Source organism: Girardinichthys multiradiatus, chromosome 13 (assembly GCF_021462225.1).
Source record: "Girardinichthys multiradiatus isolate DD_20200921_A chromosome 13, DD_fGirMul_XY1, whole genome shotgun sequence".
NCBI classification, from domain to species: domain Eukaryota; kingdom Metazoa; phylum Chordata; class Actinopteri; order Cyprinodontiformes; family Goodeidae; genus Girardinichthys; species Girardinichthys multiradiatus.
The window spans coordinates 32,726,648-32,746,894 of record NC_061806.1 but is presented as its reverse complement, the minus strand read 5'-3'; the positions used below and the strand labels follow the sequence as shown (position 1 = coordinate 32,746,894).

Here is a 20,247-nt window from a genome sequence, read left to right as displayed (position 1 = left end):
TCTTTTAGTTCTGAACATGCGAGTTAAATAAAGTCACATTTGTGGATGTATTTTAAGGCAGCGACTAAAACACACTGCTTCCTTTTATGACATCATAGAAAAATCAAAAGAAATCCGGAAGAGAATTGTGGACCTCCTCAACACTGTCTTGGGTACAAATTATAGATGTTGGCTCATTCATCTGTTAAGACAATTATATGCAGATATAAACAACATTGGAATTTCCAGCAATCACACAGTCCAGAAAGGAGATGGCTTCTGTCTTCCAGAGATGATGATGATTGGTGCAAAATGTGTGAATCAACCCCAGGAAAAAGCAGATAAACTTGGGAAGATGCCTGCTGAAGATAGTGAAGATTTTGGAGATATGTCCGGTGGTCTCATGAAACTAAAATGGATGAGTGATTAGCCATAAGGACCATTGTGACATTTACTGGAACAAGGGGGCTGTGCTTTGCCACTGGAGAGGCTGGTGAATTTCACAAAATAAATGGCATCACGACTACTGGTTATTGGACAACGGTATCTGTACAAAACTAAAAACAGCTGCTGCATGTCTCTTATAGGACCTATTATAGCTCTTTAACATTATTATTACTTATTCATATTAGGAGCAGATGAGAGTTCCTTTAATGTGTGTGACAGGAGTAGCTGTGGTAAACCTCTGCAGTAAAACAGAGGTTTTAAAATATTGTTGTTTAAAGACCAAAAAACAGTAACAAAGGTGAAATGTCAGTTAGCATTAGTAGCTACAAACAGCAGTATGTGTGTGTAATCCCTGTAGAGTAAGTACTGGCCACCTTAACTTCGGGATTCCCAGAAGGCTGCCAGCATTTCCAAAACCATAATGTCCCTTTACAGACATACGCCGAAAGCTCAAAATGATAAAACAGAGCAAATTTGTTTTACCCCATTCAGGCTTCTTGTTACCTGCCACTCACCTTTGCAGAACACACACCTTTGCCATTAAAACAGTTTTTTGACAGCTTTAAGTTTTTTGGGTTTTTTTCTCAGTAATATCATCAACACCAAAGAGTGCCGTTTCTTGGGTGGCATGGCCTCTTATACTTGTGGTGCATTTATTGACCTGAAAAATAATTTGATTATTGAGTTTCAGACCAGAACATCGCCGGTCACACTACTCAAGCAGATTCTGGTTACCAGCAGATTTGCTGTCTGTTTCTGTGCAGAGTAAAACAGCACTGAATGTGGGACAACCACTTAATAAATGTCTCCGTGCATTATTACATTTAACTATTTACAAGAATCTGGCTTTGTTATGTGTGTCCAATATCTTCTTTGAAAGGACTTGGCTGCTTTAAGGTCATGGCTCGCTAAAAAGATGATACTTCCTCATGCTGAAATTAAAAACGTTGCGTTAGAAGTTTCACAGTGTCCACTAAACTATAATGACCTACACTGATGCATAATTGTTTTTCTGCTTCCTCTTTTCTAATCTCTGAATGACCTAAAATGGTCCAATCTTTTTTTCCATTCAGTGTCCTTTTCTCTCATGTTCAGTCTCTTTGTCCCTGTTGCCAGATGAGAACAGGTCCTAGCGTATGGAGATATTTAATAGTCCTACCCACCATGCAGCTGTGAGAACACAGCCTGTGGGAAAGGAAAACAGTGACAGGAAGAAAAGTTCAAACCCGAAGGCCAGAGCTTATATACAGAGAAAAACACTGTGGAATGACTTAAAGAGTAAAAAAGAGTAATAATAGTTTTGGGATGAAATAGAATCCCTGTTAACTGTTATAAAATTAAAATAACTTTGTGTTGAGAGCTTTTTTTCTCTTTTTTGATAAAAGACAAGAGCTATATTCACATTTTAAACATGTAGAACACAAAACATGAGGTAAAAATTCAAATAGCAATAGAATTGTTTAGAGGTCTCAAATGCCAAACCTTTTTATACTGAAGTTTGATCTTGTGAACTTCCCAATTTTACACTTGGAAAATCAGTTTTACAAGTTACGAGTCATCACATTGTTGATTTTATCATAAGAGAAGTCAAGCCATAGTTTAATCATGTTCTCAAATTACTGATGATGTTTCCTTTTTCTCAGCCTCTGTTATATTCACTGCTGGGATCCTTCCAGGTTTTCTTTGGAGGGAAGGTTATTACTAATGAGCATGTGAATCAAGCCAGACAGTTTTATAAATAGTCGGGAAAGTCTGATGCAGAAAGAAACTGGCTGTCAAATGTAAACTCAGGAAGGATGTCAGCTGGTTAGGATTGGATTTGGGATGTGGCATTTTCATGGAACAAAAGATTAGGAGCTTTAGTGATTATGAAGTATCATGGGACGACAGCCTTTTATTTTTGTTCTAAGAGACATGTTTTGTTGCTCTGGGTTGCCCCCTCTGTGGTTTGAATAAATATAAATACAGTAGAAAAAATTAAATAAAGAGTACAACAGAAGCTGAGCACAAAATATACTTTTAGCATGTTTGCAACAGAAAGGTTGGGAGTGTTTGAGCAACTAGAACTGGTGACTAATGACTAACCCACCAAAATTTAACGACAAATCACCAAATACACAACATTATCGGCACCACTTGTAAATATTTGTCAAAACTCCCAATATAAAGCCATATATTTATATATTTTATATTTTACTTGTTAAAGTATGAAAAATTTCTTGCAGCTTCGTATTAGTGATTTATGACTTACTGTTTGACATGATACAGCAGCCTTTTTTCCTTTATCACTCTTTAAAATGGGAAAGATAAGAGAACATGCTGCTTAGGGTTGCAAGATATTACAAAGTCATGCCAATATGATATTGGCTGATATTGGTTATGATATTGTTTTTGATGTATTTGCATTTTCTTACTGCTGTCTTTGTCATGTGTGCTTCCAACCCCTTTTTGTAACCTTTAGCATCTTAGACACGGTTATCTGTCAGGACATATGCTGCAATGAGACTCCATTTAACAGACTCAATATCTTATCGGCATGCAAAATGTGCATTCATGTAACTTATACGATAATAGCCAACTGTTATTGCATTGCAAACAGCCCTTTGCAATAATAATTATGAGGATGTTGATATAGCAGTGAAAATATATTTGTGATTTATTGTGCAGCCCTAATGCCATTCAAACAACACAGATTTGTGTTGATCTTGGCTACAGGAACACAGCTGCTTGCCTAAACGTGCCCATTTCTCCAGTCATGTTTTTGTTTTGGTCATAATTTCGGTGTTACAATCCTTACCCAACGAGGACTTATCACAGACTTTAAGAAGTGGTGGTGTAACATCACCTGTTGATTTGTGAATGAGTATAGACACATTTTGAAAATGGTTATTGAAGTGGTCAGAAAGAGAACTTTATTAAGTTTGGGTTAGGTATGCCATTAGTAAAACATTTAAGCACTTGGGTATAATTAAATTATGGTGTTTTCATGTCTTCAAAAGCAGCTCTGACCCATTGTGGAATGGACGTGGGACTTCTAGGCGTACCCTGTGTGGTGTCTGGCACTGAGACTTTGGGATCAGATCTTTTGGTCCAGTGGTTTGCAGGGTGGAGTCTGTGTGGATCAGGCTTGTTCTGGCACATCATGCGGATGCTCGGTCAGATTAGGACCAAGAGAGATGGAAAACTTGGGCAATACCTTCAACTGGTGTTTTTTAAGATGTTCTTAACCATATTGTCTTAATAGTAGTGTTTCACTCCGGTGATTTAGCGTGTCCTTGGTCTGCAGCAATGTTTTAGGTTGTATAGGTCAAATTTATATGGACATGAAGAGGAGGACACAAAGACCCAGATCCCGCATTGGATGTTTTGAGTTTGTTACATTTCAGCAATAAAACTTTGTGTTTTCCTTATGAGACAGGACAAAATATATTTGAAATGATAAGGAAAGGATATAAGTCTTTTAAATGTTTTACAAAGGTTTTACAAAAATTGAAAAGGTTTTTCTTTAGCTTCTCTGAGTCAATACTTTGTAGATCTACATTTTGCTGCTAGTAAAGTCTCTGCCATCTTTTCACATCTAGATACCTATTTTACGCACATTCTACTACTTTAAGCTTTCCAGATTGAATACAGAGTGTCTTGTTACAGTTTCTGAATTAGATGTAGATCCAATATATTCTGCCATATCAATGTGCTTTGATTTAAAGCATCCCACTGTAGGTGTTGCTGTATGTTTAGTGGTCATTGTCCTGCTGGTAGGTGAACCTCTGCTCCATCCATGTTCCATATCATCTCTGAGCAGCTTCTCTGTCCCTGCTAAAGAAAAGTATCACCACAGCATCATGCAGCCACTATTGTGTTTCACAGGAAGGATGGTGTGTTCTGGGTGACGTGCTGTGTTGGTGTTTTCTACCGCATATGGTGTTTTGTAGGTAGACCAAAAACTTTTATTTCGGCCTTATCTGACCAAAGCACCTTCTTCTACATGTTTGCTGTGTCTGTATAGCTTGTGGCAAACTGCACATAGAACTTCTGACCACTCTTTCATAAGTGCCAGATTTGTGGAATGCATTACATATAGTTGTCCTGTCTAAAGATTCCCCTACTTTAGCTGTGGATCTCTGCAGCTCCTCCAGAGTTACCTTAGGCCTCATGGTTGTTGTTCTTTTGTGTACTGTGGTCTTCAATGTCTGAGGCCTTTACAGAACAGCTGTTTTTATTACTAAAATTACTATTTACTAATCAGGTAAATTATAGAATTCATTTTATTTTCAATCAAGATGATATCAAAGTAAATGGGATTGAATACAAATTCATGCCACACTTTTCAGATCTTTATTTGTCAAAGAAATTGGAAACGATGTGTCATTTTTCTTCCGATTCACAATTCTGCACTACTTGGTGTTGGTCTGTTAGAAAAGATCTCAGTCAAATAATAAATATGAAAAACATTCAAGAGGTATGAACACTTAAAAGTCGCTGTTCCTTGGACACAATTACTGGTAGCAACATGGACATGGTTGGTTTAAAAACAGTAAACAAAGGTTCTCATGCAAAATTGGGAATATGTGAAAAAAAAATAAATAATAACATAGCATTTAAATAAACAGCTTGGATTTTTTTCTAGTTTGGGTCGTTTTTGATTACTATTACCTTGGTTTTGTTTTGAATAGCTGTTCTTCAGCTATTTTGACTGTTTACTTTTGGTGAGGTCATGACCGTTCATAATAAAAAATATCCCCCCCTCTAAAAATGTTGGATGATACACCAGTTAAGGAACACAGGTGAAAAACATCAGTCTGTGTAAATAACCTCTTAACAGAATGTGCAAATCAAAGATGTCCAGCCCTGCCAGCTGACCTCTGATCTGTTGTTCCAGAGTGGGTCAGTGGTTTTTCTAACTTTATATGTGTGTGTCTGTGTGTGTGTGTGTGTGTGTGTGTGTTTGAGTGAAACAGAGAGTGGTTTGTTCCTGAGAGTGTACTGTCCCGGCAGCGGGAGAGAGGGAAAAAAAAGACAATGGAGGAATTTAACAGCTGGCAAACAGCGCAGACAAGAGGGCTCTGCTTCTGTGCCCCTTTCTGGTTCCTTCTCACACTCCTTTTTTAAATCTATTTCTCTGTTATTCTCTTTCAATTTCACTCTAGAATCGAGATTTTGCCTCTCTACCATCTGTCAGATTTTCTAATAAATTCTGGTGTTTTCTACCTCTTTTACTTTTACTCTTTCCTTCATTACACTTGCTCTGTTTGGCAGCACATTTATCCTCTGAATTCAAAGGAAAATGAAATCGGACTTTGCCTCAGACATTTGCTCTGCAGACTGCTTGTAGCTTTTGGTTTTGATTGCAAGATTATTTTTCAACCCTGGCCTTTGATTTGAAGAATAAGTCAGCTTCTTTTGAGTTTCTGTTTCTATCTGAGAGAGTGAGAATATGATTCATGCAGTCAGACACACAGTTGCTTCTGTTCTGCACAGAGAAGCAATTGTGAAAGTCAAGTGTGACTTTTATGGTCCTGATTCACTAATTAAAGGTTCGAAATGAACACTATTGTCATTATTCAGTCTTATTAAAACATGACGCCCTCTTTCATCTGAAACGATCTTGAACTTGGTGAATCATGCTAATGTTATTTATCAAAGCATCTAGTCTTCATACCAGATTCTTCCTGATAAAATTAAACACACATGAACATTTAGGCTGTATGTTACTGAACAGCTCATACCATTCAGGGTTAAAATGTGTTTACAGCAGCCTCCGTTCCCCTGGCCTCAGGCTTTTGCACCAGATGTTGCTCCACTTCAGCCACAAGTGCCTAGGTGAGGTCCAGCAGTGATAGTGCCTGGCTTACAGTCTCCACTCCAACTCGTATCAGAGGTGTTGGGTGAGCAAGAGAAGTTCATCCACACCGAACTGTAAAAACTGTTATCAGAGAGCACTGTGGCATTGTTGTATTATAGCAGGAAACGGCCTGCCCCAACTTGTTGCCACAAAGTTGGAAATACACTATTGTCATAATATAGGTCAGATCAAAAAAGATCTTCAGAATGGAAACATTTATTTAAGGTGTATTATACATAATTATGATAGATATTGTAGATAATTAGGTGTGCAAACCAGACCCAACTTTAGGGTTCCGGCCTAGCAGACTGTTTTTGTTCCTAAATATAACTTCAGACTCAATTACTTTAAATAATGCGCCTCAGGTCAACTTTCTTTGGACAAGCTTTATTTTTCCTCTTGTGCGTTGATCTGTCTAATCAAGACCAGCTAAAGTAATTAGGTGACTCAGAAGTACAGTAACAAAATAATTCTCTCAATTTTGCATTTGTTTTTATACACATGCAGTCTGTGTCCTGCAAAAGTCCCAGTGTTTTTAAGTATAATTTTGCATCATGTTCTCATTTTAAGGAGGGTTTTTTTTTTCTTCTCAATTTTGAGACAAAAAACTAATCTGTGCTTTCTTATTTGTTTCAGGTTGAGCAGTCGTTTAACTACTTGGATATTCAGGGAATCAGCAGCAACAAGCCCACTCAGGTACAAACACAAAAGACAGTTTTACCATCAGAGGGGTTTATGATTTAAATCATATTTATGACATGGGCAAAAGCCCTAAAGCTACATATTCGGTCATATTTTCTGTGATCACACATCATTAATTAAATGATTTGGAAGTAGAAAATTATTCTGTATTCTTGTACATAGAAGCCTTGGAAGTTGGAAGATATAAACACAATTCAGCAAACGAAATGTTGAAAGTGCAAAAAACATTTTTCGATCAAGGTTCTTTCTGCTGTCAAGACTAAACCCATGACCATAACCCTGTCTATTATCGTCTGTATGTTGCAAAATCTTAAGCTTAATTAATCTAAATAACAAAATACAAAATAATGGTGAGATGAAGACTGTTTCTTTGTGTGCGTCGCCCCCTACAGCTCATTTTAGAGCATGAGCGCGGGCCTTGGAGCCTCCGGCTGGGCTCGGTGGAGGAAGTGGATGAGGTGATCACTCAGATCGGCAGCTGTCTTCACCGGATCTGCCCTGCTGTCTCACCTGTGTAGGTATCACAATGGAGCATACCTCAGAGTCTGATAGGATCGATCTATATTTTGTAGTAGATATTTAGCCAAGAATGAGGGAAATAAATCATACCTTTTGTTCCAAAGATTAGAACGCTTTTATGGTGCTGTTCAGTTTAAATTAAGTCTGTTATCTATCAACCTAAATGTTATAATTTACTCAACACTGCTTTGGTTAAAAATTACTACATATAAAAAAATCTGATCGTTAGCACTGTATTTAGTAGAATTAGGAAATGCTGATTATTTATTTTATTATTAAAAAGCATAAAAATGAAACGTCAATGTGTTTTATGTATTATGGTATCAAAATTTTGATTTGGGTAGGAAAATGTTTTGTCCACCTTTGATTTGAAAATGTTAGCATTTTAACATTGGGGTTTTGATATTTGGTTTGTTTTATTTTACAGTAATTTCATAGTTATATTTAGGAAATTATCTGCAGAAACTTTAGAAAATAAACAAAATTCTACAGGATTTTGAGAATAAAATAGCCAGATGACTTTTCCCTTTGTGAAATGTGTATGTAGCTTAATGTAGACTGATAGATTGATAATTTACAGATAAATCCTTACCTGCTATCTGGTTGGTCTCATTAAATCATCTGTTAAAACTTGGTTCTTCATGTCCTATACTGGTCCTTCTCAAAATATTAGCATATTGTGATAAAGTTCATTATTTTCCATAATGTCATGATGAAAATTTAACATTCATATATTTTAGATTCATTGCACACTAACTGAAATATTTCAGGTCTTTTATTGTCTTAATACGGATGATTTTGGCATACAGCTCATGAAAACCCAAAATTCCTATCTCACAAAATTAGCATATCATTAGAAGGAAATGCCAAAATGCCAGAAGTCCAGTGTCAAGTACCCACAGTCAGTGATGGTCTGGGGTGCCGTGTCAGCTGCTGGTGTTGGTCCACTGTGTTTTATCAAGGGCAGGGTCAATGCAGCTAGCTATCAGGAGATTTTGGAGCACTTCATGCTTCCATCTGCTGAAAAGCTTTATGGAGATGAAGATTTCATTTTTCAGCACGACCTGGCACCTGCTCACAGTGCCAAAACCACTGGTAAATGGTTTACTGACCATGGTATCACTGTGCTCAATTGGCCTGCCAACTCTCCTGACCTGAACCCCATAGAGAATCTGTGGGATATTGTGAAAAGAACGTTGAGAGACTCAAGACCCAACACTCTGGATGAGCTAAAGGCCGCTATTGAAGCATCCTGGGCCTCCATAAGACCTCAGCAGTGCCACAGGCTGATTGCCTCCATGCCACGCTGCATTGAAGCAGTCATTTCTGCAAAAGGATTCCCGACCAAGTATTGAGTGCATAACTGTACATGATTATTTGAAGGTTGACGTTTTTTGTATTAAAAACACTTTTCTTTTATTGGTCGGATGAAATATGCTAATTTTGTGAGATAGAAATTTTGGGTTTTCATGAGCTGTATGCCACAATCATCCGTATTAAGACAATAAAAGACCTGAAATATTTCAGTTAGTGTGCAATGAATCTAAAATATATGAATGTTAAATTTTCATCATTACATTATGGAAAATAATGAACTTTATCACAATATGCTAATATTTTGAGAAGGACCTGTATAAGCTCAGCCTTTGACTTTTCATGTTTTTATATAATTTTCTCGTATTTTCCCCTTTTCTCTTCCTCGCTCTGTATCTCTCCGTAAGGAAGGAAGATGATGAGGAGGCTGAATTTGAAGCCTCCTGAGAGGTTAACAGCCCTCCAGGCCGTCTGGAATGAGCAGGTTCCAGCTGACTTAGGACCCTGTGGTGAATAAATTAAATTAAATTAAATTAAAAATAATAAAAAACATTTAATAAAAATGAAACATGACACAATAAACAGTCTAGACATATTTTAATAAATGTTTCATATTTGAAGACTGACACATTGCTGTGATGACTCTTTCAGGTGGCTTTTCTCATCAATACTTGTGTGTGTGTGACAGTTTGGGTCTGCCATATCGAGAGGAGGTCCAGTGGGTCCGTATGGGGAAATTACCTCTTTCTTAAATGATATTTATTTAACATTTTAACTTTCTTTCTTGATAAGTTTGCTTCAGTGTGTGGCTCTGTATCTCTCTAATCTCTGTGTTTATGGCCTTTTCTTTTTTCCATTCTTTCATGTTTTATACCTATGAAATATTAGCAATAACTTAAGCACATTCTTGACACATCTGCTGAAGCTGCTTCTGGTTGCCATTATTTCCTTATCTTTTATTGTTGCCATCGTTGCTTTTATGCTGATGTTGACTAACTTTATGTTGAATTATGGTCTTTTTTTTCTGCTAATTCGGTCTCACCTTTTGTTAAATTTTGCAGGATGTTGACACCATCTATTTAAGTCAGGACACTAGAGAACTGAATCTGCAGGACTTTGTTCATCTGGAGAACAGGTTTGCAACAAGACTGAACTATCCGAGAACTTCTTGACATATGGATTTAAATTCCTTCCTGTGAGATCTGATCTCAGTTATAATGTCAACCACATTTATTCACCCCCACCTTGGTAAAGATGTATTAAAAGCCCTAAAAAGCTCCTCGCTTTTATGGTTGTTGTGTCATCTGATTACAATTTTTGAAAAAGTACCATTAATTGTTCCACCAGTGATTTAATCAATTTAGACCTGTTATTTCTTAACATGGATTTTGTTTTTCTGAATTTTATTGAATTAAATCTAGAGTTATTAATGACAATTAATTGCATGCTTATTAAATGTATTTTCATTTAAACTGGAATCTGCCACGTATAAACTTACGTTAACCACTCATTCATTGAGTTATATGACGGGTTGTGTTCAAACTGCTAAACTAATGGAGATAAAAGTCTTCCAGATGACGTCTTAAGGTGGTCAGAGCAAAGCCGATCAATTTTGATTGCATTCCCACATGTATTCAGCGTTCTCATGATGTGATCAGATCATCTAGGATGTCTAACGGGTTTATATGCAGCTTTTGTGGCAGAGCTTTTTTAGGTTTTTCTTGAAATTATGTCGTATTTCCTTAAGATGTTTAAAGCTAGATATTTTTGTAACTATCATGCCTTTTCATTTTATTTGAATTGTTTTATATTTGTCCTGTAGGGATCTTGTGGCAATCATTGCAGTCCTGGAATACAACCAGTGGTTCACCAAACTCTCAACCAAAGACTACAAACTGGTAACATCTTGAAGTTTTTTTTTACAGTTATAGCAATATATTCTTGTGTTATAGTTTAAAGAAAATGTATCCTCTTCCTTCGTTATGTTTTGTGTTTCTGTCTTCCAGTCTACAGATGTGTGTGAGCAGATTTTCAGAGTTGTTGCTCGATCCAGTCGACTGGAAGAGCTGGTTCTGGACAACGCTGGACTCAAATGGTCAGATGAATATAGTTGACAAATAAGCTACTTTTGACACAAGATAACTGTCAAAACAAAAATAAAAAATGCACATAAAATGATTAGGTTTGGATTTTGTATTTATTGAATCTTATTGTCTGAGCTTGTTGATTTGTTGCATTCATTCAGTTTGTCTGCTCACATATATTAAAGCCAATCCCTGATTCTGACATTTTGTTTCTGCTTTGTGTCTTCCTCAGTGATTTTGCTCAGAAACTTGCAGGCGCTCTGTCACAAAACCCATCCTGCATGCTGCACACACTCAACCTGAGCAACAACTCCCTAGAGGACAAAGGTTACACCCACCTACACAAAGACACACACACACCCCAAGCAGTTTTTTACTGTTTTTACAGGGTAGGGCATGCATGTAGAGGTTATCTATTCGTCCTTAAGATTTAAATATGCACATAGAGATACACTTCCTGAACGACTCATTACTTTTTAAGTTTCCTGAAAGTTACTGTGTAATTGAGCAGAGAGACTCACCTCGAAGAGCCGATTGGGCAACTCAGGTTTGCTGGAGCACAGCAACTTGGATCTTCAGGTTTCCCAAATCTTCAGATAGCTTCCAGAGGATTTTTTAATATAAACTCACTGACCACTTTATTTTTTACTGTAAATTGCTTGTTAACGCGAATAAAAAGCAACAGCTCAATCTATTAAGCATATAGACCTGGTGAGGACCGCTTGCTGAAATTCAAAGCGGGCATCTGAATGAAAGAGATTTAAGTGACTATAAATGGGTATTTTTGTTGATGTTAGACGGGCTGGTCTCTATACTTCAGAAATAAATATAAAAAGAAACAAGAATCTTGAAAAGAAATACATTTCTTTGACCTTTTTAGGAGGAGTTCTCCTTTTGTTAGCTCAAACTGCTTTGTTTTCTATGCAACAGTTGGCTTTAAAAAGTTTTCCAAACATACATTGTACAAAGTATTCAAGATGTAAATTACTAGCATTACATTGTTCTCTGAGAATAGATGCAGCAGTAACAAGCGGGTGACAAATATGTTTCAATTCTGGAGCATTTTAAGCATTTTAAGCATTGTTAGCGGAGTGCGTCGTAGTTTTGTGGAGCCGATGGACAAAGTAGCACTTAAGGCTTCGAATATCTTAATACTAGATGATTGTTGTAGAGAAGACAAAACACTTCAGGCGAAGCAGCATAAACTCAACACATTCTCGTTATCAGTTTGTCATGACTTTAATCTTTGAGGTGCTGTTTTTCATCTATTACTAAGACATTTGCTCCTCTTTAATCACTGGCTAAAACAAGATTTTGTTTTAGTTGGTGTCCGTCTTAAAATGAAGAACCTAGTCATTGCTGAGCCTTGTTCCTCACGAAGTTTTTTCTGATTAATATTAAGTTTTCCCATTTTCACCACTGTCTTGCTCCGAATGAGGGATGCAGTTAATGACTCGGCGCAATTAGCTAGGCTTTGTATCAGCTGACATTGTGTGATTAACCAAGTTTGACTGCATTCTATTGCATTCAAATCAATGAAATTGGACTTGATGTAACCAAATGTGAATCGGTCTATGTGGTTGGTTTTAATTGCCGTGAATTTGATTCATTTGGTTTGACATTTCTGTATAGTTTAATAGGAATCTGACCAATTGTGTCTTATAAAGTGCCTTGAGGCGATGTAAAAAACTGAATTAATTTGACACCGAAGAATCCACTCTGTCACTGTTTATTAAACAAAGATGAAGCCAAAATGTGGAAAACCTTTGAGTTTAAAAAGGAGCTAACCTTCTGACAACCCTCTGAGGCTCATGCTTCCCTTTCTAAATGCAAACAATCCAGTGTTTAATCTTTAGCTGTTTTTTTTTAAGGTGTTTATGCTCTGAGTGCTCAACTAGCCAAATTGCCTATGGGCCTAAAGCACCTGAACCTCTCAAAGACGTCCATATCTCCTAAAGGTGAATGCACAAAAAAACAAGAAGTAGCACATTATTGCCGTGAAGCTTTGTTTTTTTTTTTGTTTAAAGGAATAGCTTGTTATCTATTGCAGGTGTAAACAGCCTCTGTCAGGCACTATGTGCCAACCCTGTCGTCGCCTCCACCCTCACACATTTCGACCTGTCAGGGAACTCCCTTAGAGGAGATGACCTTCAGGTATGGAAAACCCTTTCCTCTTTACATCTTCTCAGGCTTATGTGAACACTTCCCCACCCCCTCTCTGAATGTGGTTCTCTGATACATTATTGTCTTTGCAGAATTTGCAGAGTTTCCTGAGTCATCCAAACTGCCTCAAAGCTCTGGATCTGTCAAACAGTGACTGTTCCCTGGAGCTGGTAAAAACCACTCACATGACAACTTAAGAATGAAAACACACTTCTCATACGTTTTTATTGGGTTCTTATTGGTTGTATCATATATACATTGATATCTATGATTTCCGCCTACTTCACTTGAGTTTCATCTTAAATTATTTTGTGTATTTCTTTTTTTTTTTTTTCAGGTGTGTTCATCTCTGTGCAAGGGATCTTTGAATCATCTTGCTGTCCTCAACATGTCCAGAACAGTCTTCTCTCATAGGTCAATCAGACACTAAATATTAACCATGGAGCTATCATGTGATATCATTAAAGATAGTTTAGTGCAGTGGCTCCCAGGTTTCGAATCTAGACCCAACTGTAGATCATAAAACAATGATGTGGAGTTTTGATCTCCAGTAATCAAACTAGGAGGTACAATGGCTAATAGCATATCTTTGTACTATTTGTTATGATCCATAAAGGGGGAAAAAAATGAATAATTGTTGCTAATAAATGTTGATGTTCTTATTACTGTATGTCCTTATTTAATTTGCTTATTAGCAGTATTTATTTATATCAGCTTGGTGGTGGGGTCAAAGGTCTCTGTTGCCCTTTGCCAACTGTAAGATGAAAAGTTTAGAAACCACTGGTTTTAACTATAAAAACAGACAGAGATATAAAATATGCTGTTCAGACTCCTGGTTGTCCATGAGAGAAAGCATTTATTAATCTACACATAATGCTTTCCAATTATTAACCCTCCTTTGCTATAACTAAGTTGTTTTTTTTTTTATATCCCTACAGGAGATGTAAAGAAATCCCTCAGTCCTTTAAGCAGTTTTTCAGCAGTGTTCAGGCTCTGACTTCTGTCAGCCTATCAGGAACCAGGCTGCCGCTGGAGGCTCTGAAGTAAGAATGGCTTTAACTGGTTATAACTCCTTCAGGCTGAGCAGATGTTTGTTGGACCAACAAGCAAGAAATATCTGATGTCAGTGTCTCAGATGTAAAGGAATTTCAGGATGTTTCTAAAACTATGCATAAAGCAGGGGCGGGCAACATTTATTTTCCAGTTAACCGAATAAGCTAAACTGGACACATTTTAAGTGGCTTTAATTTATTTTATAATAGCAAAAGGCTTAGTGGGATTAAAATTCATTGTTGAAAAAATCTAATTTTTATACTTGACTAACAGAGCTCTCTGTTTTGTTACTAGCTAAAACATGTAGCGTTTAGGATGGCTTTTATCATTTTCTTGTCGTCTTCCTCAGTGTGGGTCTTCTAACTAAGATGGCAAAAAATAAGTGAAGCTCGCTTTTAGTCTAAGATTTTTTTAGACCTTGTTTTCAGTTGTTTGAAGAATGATTAACAAAAAGCTACTTTTGATTGATTTATTTTAAGTTGTGCGATTTTTATCAGATTTGCATGAAGGCCCACATGGAGTTTGTGAAATGACCAGTTCTGGAACATTACCTTTTGTAAGATGTAAACTCACAAGATTTAGAGGAACTTAGTTAAAGATCTGATGGAAGTAAATCCTAAAGACGAATTGGACAAAGACATGACTCTTTTTTTTTTTTTTTTTTTCCTGCTTGAAGCTTTACTCTGACAAGTGCTGATTTTTCAGGAGTTCAAAGCCATTTTGAAATTATAAATCTTTTCTTGCAGTAAAAATCTAAACCATGGATTCTACTACAACAAGGTGTCATCATTTTATTCCAAACTGATTTGTTTTGTCTTTAGATCGTTGTTGTTGGGCCTTGGTTGCAACCCAAACCTCAGGGATGTTTCTCTGGATCTTAGCAGCTGTGAGGTAAGTCCACAGCTGCTAAGCCCTCAACACTCTTTAACAGCTTGTTTTTTTAAAAGACTTTAGCCCTTATTGAATTCACACAAATAATATACAGACTTATTTTTCTTCCAGCTTCGTTCAGGAGGCTCACAGATTTTAGAGGGTTGCATCGCAGATATCCCCAATATTTCCAGTCTGGATATTTCAGACAACAGTAAGGAAATGTTTGCTTCCCATACATTTTGGGTTTTGTGCTTCTTCAGGTTTACGTTCATGTTCCTGTTGTCCTTCTCAGGTTTGGACATGGATCTCTCCACGCTTCTTGTGTGGCTGGCCAAAAACCGCTCCATCAGGCACCTTTCTTTAGGCAAAAACTTCAACAACATCAAATCTAAGTAGGTGACCAAACAAATATTATTTTGTGACGACACAGAATTGGCTATTCACTATTTCTACTCTTGTCTTATGTTGTTACCCCAGAAATGTTGCTCAGGTCTTGGATAACCTGGTTTACATGATTCAAGAAGAAGAGTCAGTGAGTGATACATTGTAGTTTGTCATTTTTCCCCCATGGAGACAAATTCATATTAATTGAATTTATTTTCATCCTTTTTGTAGTTATTTTTTTCTAAGTTTTTTGGTTTTTGTTGATAGCCTTTGACTTCACTCTCCCTGGCTGATTCCAAGCTGAAGGCCGACCTCTCCATCGTCCTTAACGCTCTCGGCAGCAACACCTCTCTGATCAAGCTGGACATCAGTGGAAACTCAATGGGAGACATGGGGGCCAAGATACTGGCCAAAGCTCTGCAGATCAACACCAAGCTGAGGTGAGCAGGGATCAAATAATATTTCCTAAAGAAATCATATTTAAAGGTAAACCTTTAAAAAATAATGGTACATCAGGAGCTCTATGTATCTAGATATAAAGATCAAAAGTTTAGCCAGAGAAGAAGAATAAAAGTATTTTTTATGTAATAATTTCAACAATAACTGATCACGGAACATTTGTTTGGGTTTCCATTTATCTGTCTGGTTTGTGTCTTTCTTCAGGACCTTAGTGTGGGACAGAAACAACATCAGCCCCCAGGGTTTACAGGATGTAGCTGCTGCTTTGGAGAAGTATGCATAAAATTGTTAATTTTACAGGTTTCAGAGTTTATGAGTTTTTTTCTGCTTGGTAATAACCCTGTTCTCTCTTTATATTAGGAACTACACAATTCGATTTATGCCTGTCCCTATCATGGATGCTGCTCAGGCACTGAAGGCCAATCCAGATAAGACAGAGGATGCTTTACTAAAGGTTTCTGTTCATCTATCTCTTATGTTTTACAAATTTTTGAAATCTAAAATGAAGGCTGTTCATTTTTCTTGTATTCTTGCAGATGGAGCATTATCTGCTGAGGAACCACGAGACGCGTAAATACCTCCAAGAACAGGCATACAGGTTGCAGCAGGGAATAGTCACCACCACCACGCAGCAGGTAATTGAACAGAACCTTTGAGTCTACAGTTTGTTAAATGATTCTTTGACTTTAAACTTGTTTGCAATGCAGATGATGGACATGATGTGTGTGAGAGTCCATGATCACCTGAACTCTCTGAGATTCTCAGAGGCCAATTCTGTTCAAGATGACATGAAGCTGGCAGAGAACCTGATGAAGGATGCAAAGAACTCCAAAACTGTATGAATACACATATCATGGCCTCCAGACTGTTTTCAACATGCCAATGCATTACATTATCAATCTAAACTAAAATGCAAAATAAGGGGAGAAGCTCCATAATTTTCTTTTCTTGCATTTTGTTCCAGCTGCTCCCCAACCTCTACCACTTGAAGAGTGGAGGGTCCAGAGTTCCATTTGTTGCAGCCATTCAGGACAAACTGGAGTCAATGGCTGGAGAGGTGGCAAGTGTGATGGATGAGCAACTTCAGGTATGAAACTGGATGTAGCACCAGCTGCTGTAGCCTGCACTCTGCATTGAGAACACTGTTTATAAGTTCATGAGTTCAATGGTCAAACTATATAAACTATTGTGCTTCAGACCATGCTGGTGTCTATGGTTGATGCTGCCGAAGGGCTTTGTCCTCATGTGATGAAGAGGAGTGGCCTTCGTCAGGAGCTGCTTAGGGCTGGTGCGGGGAGGATGACCATCCCTTGTAGCTTCGTCACCAACACACTTCTGGAACAGTCTGGTGTGGACATCATCAACAAAATCAGGTCTGTTGATCAGATTAACTTTGCTCAGCCATTATTAGTAGTTCACAGATTACCTGCTGAGTGAATCAGCACAGGGCTTTGCAGTACTGACTTTAAGGATTGTTTAAGGAGGTAGTATTAACAACAGAAAATTAGTTATTAGGGGTGTAATTGTACACAAGAGTCATGGTTCGGTACATTTTCTGTACGCTTCAATCAAGTGAGCTCCAACACTACTTTATGCTTTATATGGCTAGGGGAAACTCATCTTTCAGCCAGCTGACATGCAGTGCGCAGCAAAAGGTTGGAGAGTAAGAGTGCTGCGTTACTCTGTACAGTGGGAGAAAACTCTGCTCATTCTGGAGTTGTTTTGATATTTTGACAACCTAGTGTACCAGCTGTACCTGAATGCAGCATGCGCACCTGTTGTAGTGCACTACGGTGATGCATCACAAATAGAAGGTATTGAGCGAGATTATATCCAACGCTATACCCTATTTACAAAGTAAAACTCCACTGCTAGTATTTCTAGGTGAACAAATGAGCATTTAGCACTGCAAGCCCAGCTTAAAAACAGTTTATCTTACACCACTGACTGCTTATTTTCTCAAATTCTAACTGAATGTTGGTATTTGTGATATTTTTGATAGATACAGATCTGTGAACCTGTCATGATTTTTTTCCGTTCAATTTTTCAAAATGAGTTCAGCTGGTTTTATTTCTTAACAAGGTTTTTAGTACTCAGAAAGGTTTATTAGCATCAAATATGAAATTATTTGTAAAATGTTGCCACCCTATGCATCTTTGATAAATGATAGTACATTTTATGCTAACAGCCTTTTGGACCTTTTAATTAACCTCAGGAAATCCCACAACAGATTCAAAAATACCAATTATTGCAAAATTTCTATTAAAACCACTCTTATATTATAAAATATATATCATTCAACCTTAAAGCAAGAACTTCAAAATAAAAAATTAAAAATGAAAGGAAGAACTTGAAAGATTAGCTGGTTCCCTCGTTATCACAGTAATAAACACATTTGTCTGGGTCCATTTTGTCAATTTGGATTTATAATGAATAAGACTGTAATTGTTACTTTGCTATAACTTTAATTCTTTGTTAGATCACTTCCCTCTGTCCTGCTTTCAATGTTAGTTACATTAGTCGTATTACATCTGTGTGAAACAGTGAAGTGAAACTCAGTGTGGCGTCCATTCTGTCTGATCGCATTGTGGATGAGATCCTGGAGTCTCTATCAAGATCACAACATACACTGGTTAGTATCATCTCCTTTCTGTCAACCCTTCTGTTTTTTCCCCCTCATCCTTCGCCTCATTCATTATCTTTTACCACTTGATCTGTCTCCAGGCCGACCACCTGATCAGAAAGGAGCATCCTCTGTTACATCAGGAACCCCAGAAAGAGACGGATGTCCCGGATGAAACGGTTCTACAGCCAAAGAACCATGACCATGATCAGAAACGGGATCGAGACAATAGACATGGACTGAATGATGTGGACTCCTGCATGGTGGGAATACAGAAATACTTCATTAGAAATTGTACAGAAATAATGAAAATAAAAAACAAATGTTAGTCTCTGCTGAAATGTCATCTTACTTTATAGGTGACACCTAAATCAAAGAGAAAGAGTATCCTTGTCAGAATGGTGCGGCCTATTTCTGTGGCTTTTGGTAAGTGATCATTATTCTGCTATAAACTATTGTAAAAACTGCTTGAAAGTCATAAAAAATAAATGGTAAATGGACTGAACTTACAAATCGCCTTTCCAGTCATATCAACCGCTCAAAGCGCTTTACACTAGAGCCACATTCATTCAATTGTCCAAATGCACACACATTCCTACACAGATCGGTAGGCAACTTGAGGTTAAGTGCCTTGCCCAGGGGCACTTTGACGTGTGGTGGGAGGAAGCTGGAATCAAACCCACAACTTTCGGATTGCAAGATGACTACTCTTCCCACTTAGCCACAATCACCTCGTAGAAAAGACGCAACTTTAAAGTTTTGAATGGCTAACAATGACTATGAAATTCTACAGCAGCAGCTGCAAATCCCTTGTTCCCTTATAATTTTAACAATGCCTGGGGGACATGTTAGTCTTGGTTATTGCTGTTAACGGAGGGCTATGCAAGGAGTTTGGTTTGATTTCTAAGTTTTAAAATAGCTTTTTCTCCTGCAGTTTTTAATTTTAAGCAGTTCCTGCTCAGTTATATTTTATTGTTTATTCCCTGCAAATGTTCTAGTTATGTGCAAACTTCCCAGAAAACCTTCTTCTCCTGTAAATAACCAACAAACAGTTTTTTTCTTTCACTTCTCTACATACCATCAGCAGTAAGACATTCATGTGAGGACCATTCCCAGAGAAATCTAGAACTCTTCCTAAAGCGCACATTTCTGTCCACTAATTCCATATTTTGTACACTTGTTATTTTAATATGATGGCTTAATGCATAACTTATGATGGTGGGTTAGCTGATTTGTTGTTGGATACAGAGGTAAATTTCAACCATGGCTCTTTTGTTTGAACAACAGAGTTGGAGTTTGACCTGGACAAAGCACTGGAGGAGGTTCCGATCCACGTTGAGGACCCACCTCTCCCTTCTCCTCCTCCACTAGCATTAGACAGGATGTCATATTACGAAGATCTGCCCCCCACTCCCTCAGATGGGAAGTCTGTGTGTTTAGGAGAACTGCCACAGCTGGAGCACAAAACTCTGGAAAATTGCACGAAATCCCGACCGAAACCAAAAAAAAGAATGAAACCCAGCAGAGTCCTAGTAAGTGGTCACCAAGGAAATATGCTTCCAGTTATTTAACATGTTTTCTTTTTCAGTATTAGGATCGATGCATTTATTTAACCTTCTGTCTCTGTGTTATCAACAGGCCGCTAGAAGCTCAGTGCCACATGATGCTGAGCAGAATAACTCAATGGGAAAGCTGGATGAAGGTCTAGATGACTTCTTCTCCAAGAGAGTTGTTAAACTCAGTTTTAGGTCAGTACTGTTCACAAACAGTTGTATTGTACTTATTTATGAAACATTATGGCTTGT

The 20,247-nt window shown here is 37.5% G+C and overlaps 1 protein-coding gene across 2 annotated transcripts in view; it reads left to right on the top strand.

Annotated features, from left to right (window-relative positions):
- The window catches only part of LOC124879329 (F-actin-uncapping protein LRRC16A), a 43,430-nt gene that overhangs the window by 13,936 nt on the left and 9,247 nt on the right, over positions 1-20,247 (top strand). The window contains exons 4-32 of one of the 2 annotated variants that reach the window (XM_047383833.1): positions 6,905-6,964; positions 7,363-7,484; positions 9,215-9,312; positions 9,455-9,525; positions 9,865-9,938; positions 10,626-10,701; positions 10,810-10,898; positions 11,120-11,214; positions 12,759-12,845; positions 12,938-13,041; positions 13,143-13,220; positions 13,388-13,464; positions 13,989-14,093; positions 14,925-14,994; positions 15,106-15,187; positions 15,269-15,368; positions 15,454-15,508; positions 15,628-15,800; positions 16,024-16,092; positions 16,180-16,273; positions 16,356-16,454; positions 16,527-16,655; positions 16,784-16,906; positions 17,017-17,192; positions 18,364-18,451; positions 18,544-18,705; positions 18,802-18,868; positions 19,730-19,974; positions 20,081-20,190. In XM_047383833.1, the coding sequence (XP_047239789.1) occupies positions 6,905-6,964; positions 7,363-7,484; positions 9,215-9,312; positions 9,455-9,525; positions 9,865-9,938; positions 10,626-10,701; positions 10,810-10,898; positions 11,120-11,214; positions 12,759-12,845; positions 12,938-13,041; positions 13,143-13,220; positions 13,388-13,464; positions 13,989-14,093; positions 14,925-14,994; positions 15,106-15,187; positions 15,269-15,368; positions 15,454-15,508; positions 15,628-15,800; positions 16,024-16,092; positions 16,180-16,273; positions 16,356-16,454; positions 16,527-16,655; positions 16,784-16,906; positions 17,017-17,192; positions 18,364-18,451; positions 18,544-18,705; positions 18,802-18,868; positions 19,730-19,974; positions 20,081-20,190 (2,978 nt within the window). Of the gene's footprint in view, positions 1-6,904; positions 6,965-7,362; positions 7,485-9,210; positions 9,313-9,454; positions 9,526-9,864; positions 9,939-10,625; positions 10,702-10,809; positions 10,899-11,119; positions 11,215-12,758; positions 12,846-12,937; positions 13,042-13,142; positions 13,221-13,387; positions 13,465-13,988; positions 14,094-14,924; positions 14,995-15,105; positions 15,188-15,268; positions 15,369-15,453; positions 15,509-15,627; positions 15,801-16,023; positions 16,093-16,179; positions 16,274-16,355; positions 16,455-16,526; positions 16,656-16,783; positions 16,907-17,016; positions 17,193-18,363; positions 18,452-18,543; positions 18,706-18,801; positions 18,869-19,729; positions 19,975-20,080; positions 20,191-20,247 lie in introns of those variants that run through there. The other variant, XM_047383834.1, reaches the window with a different exon arrangement.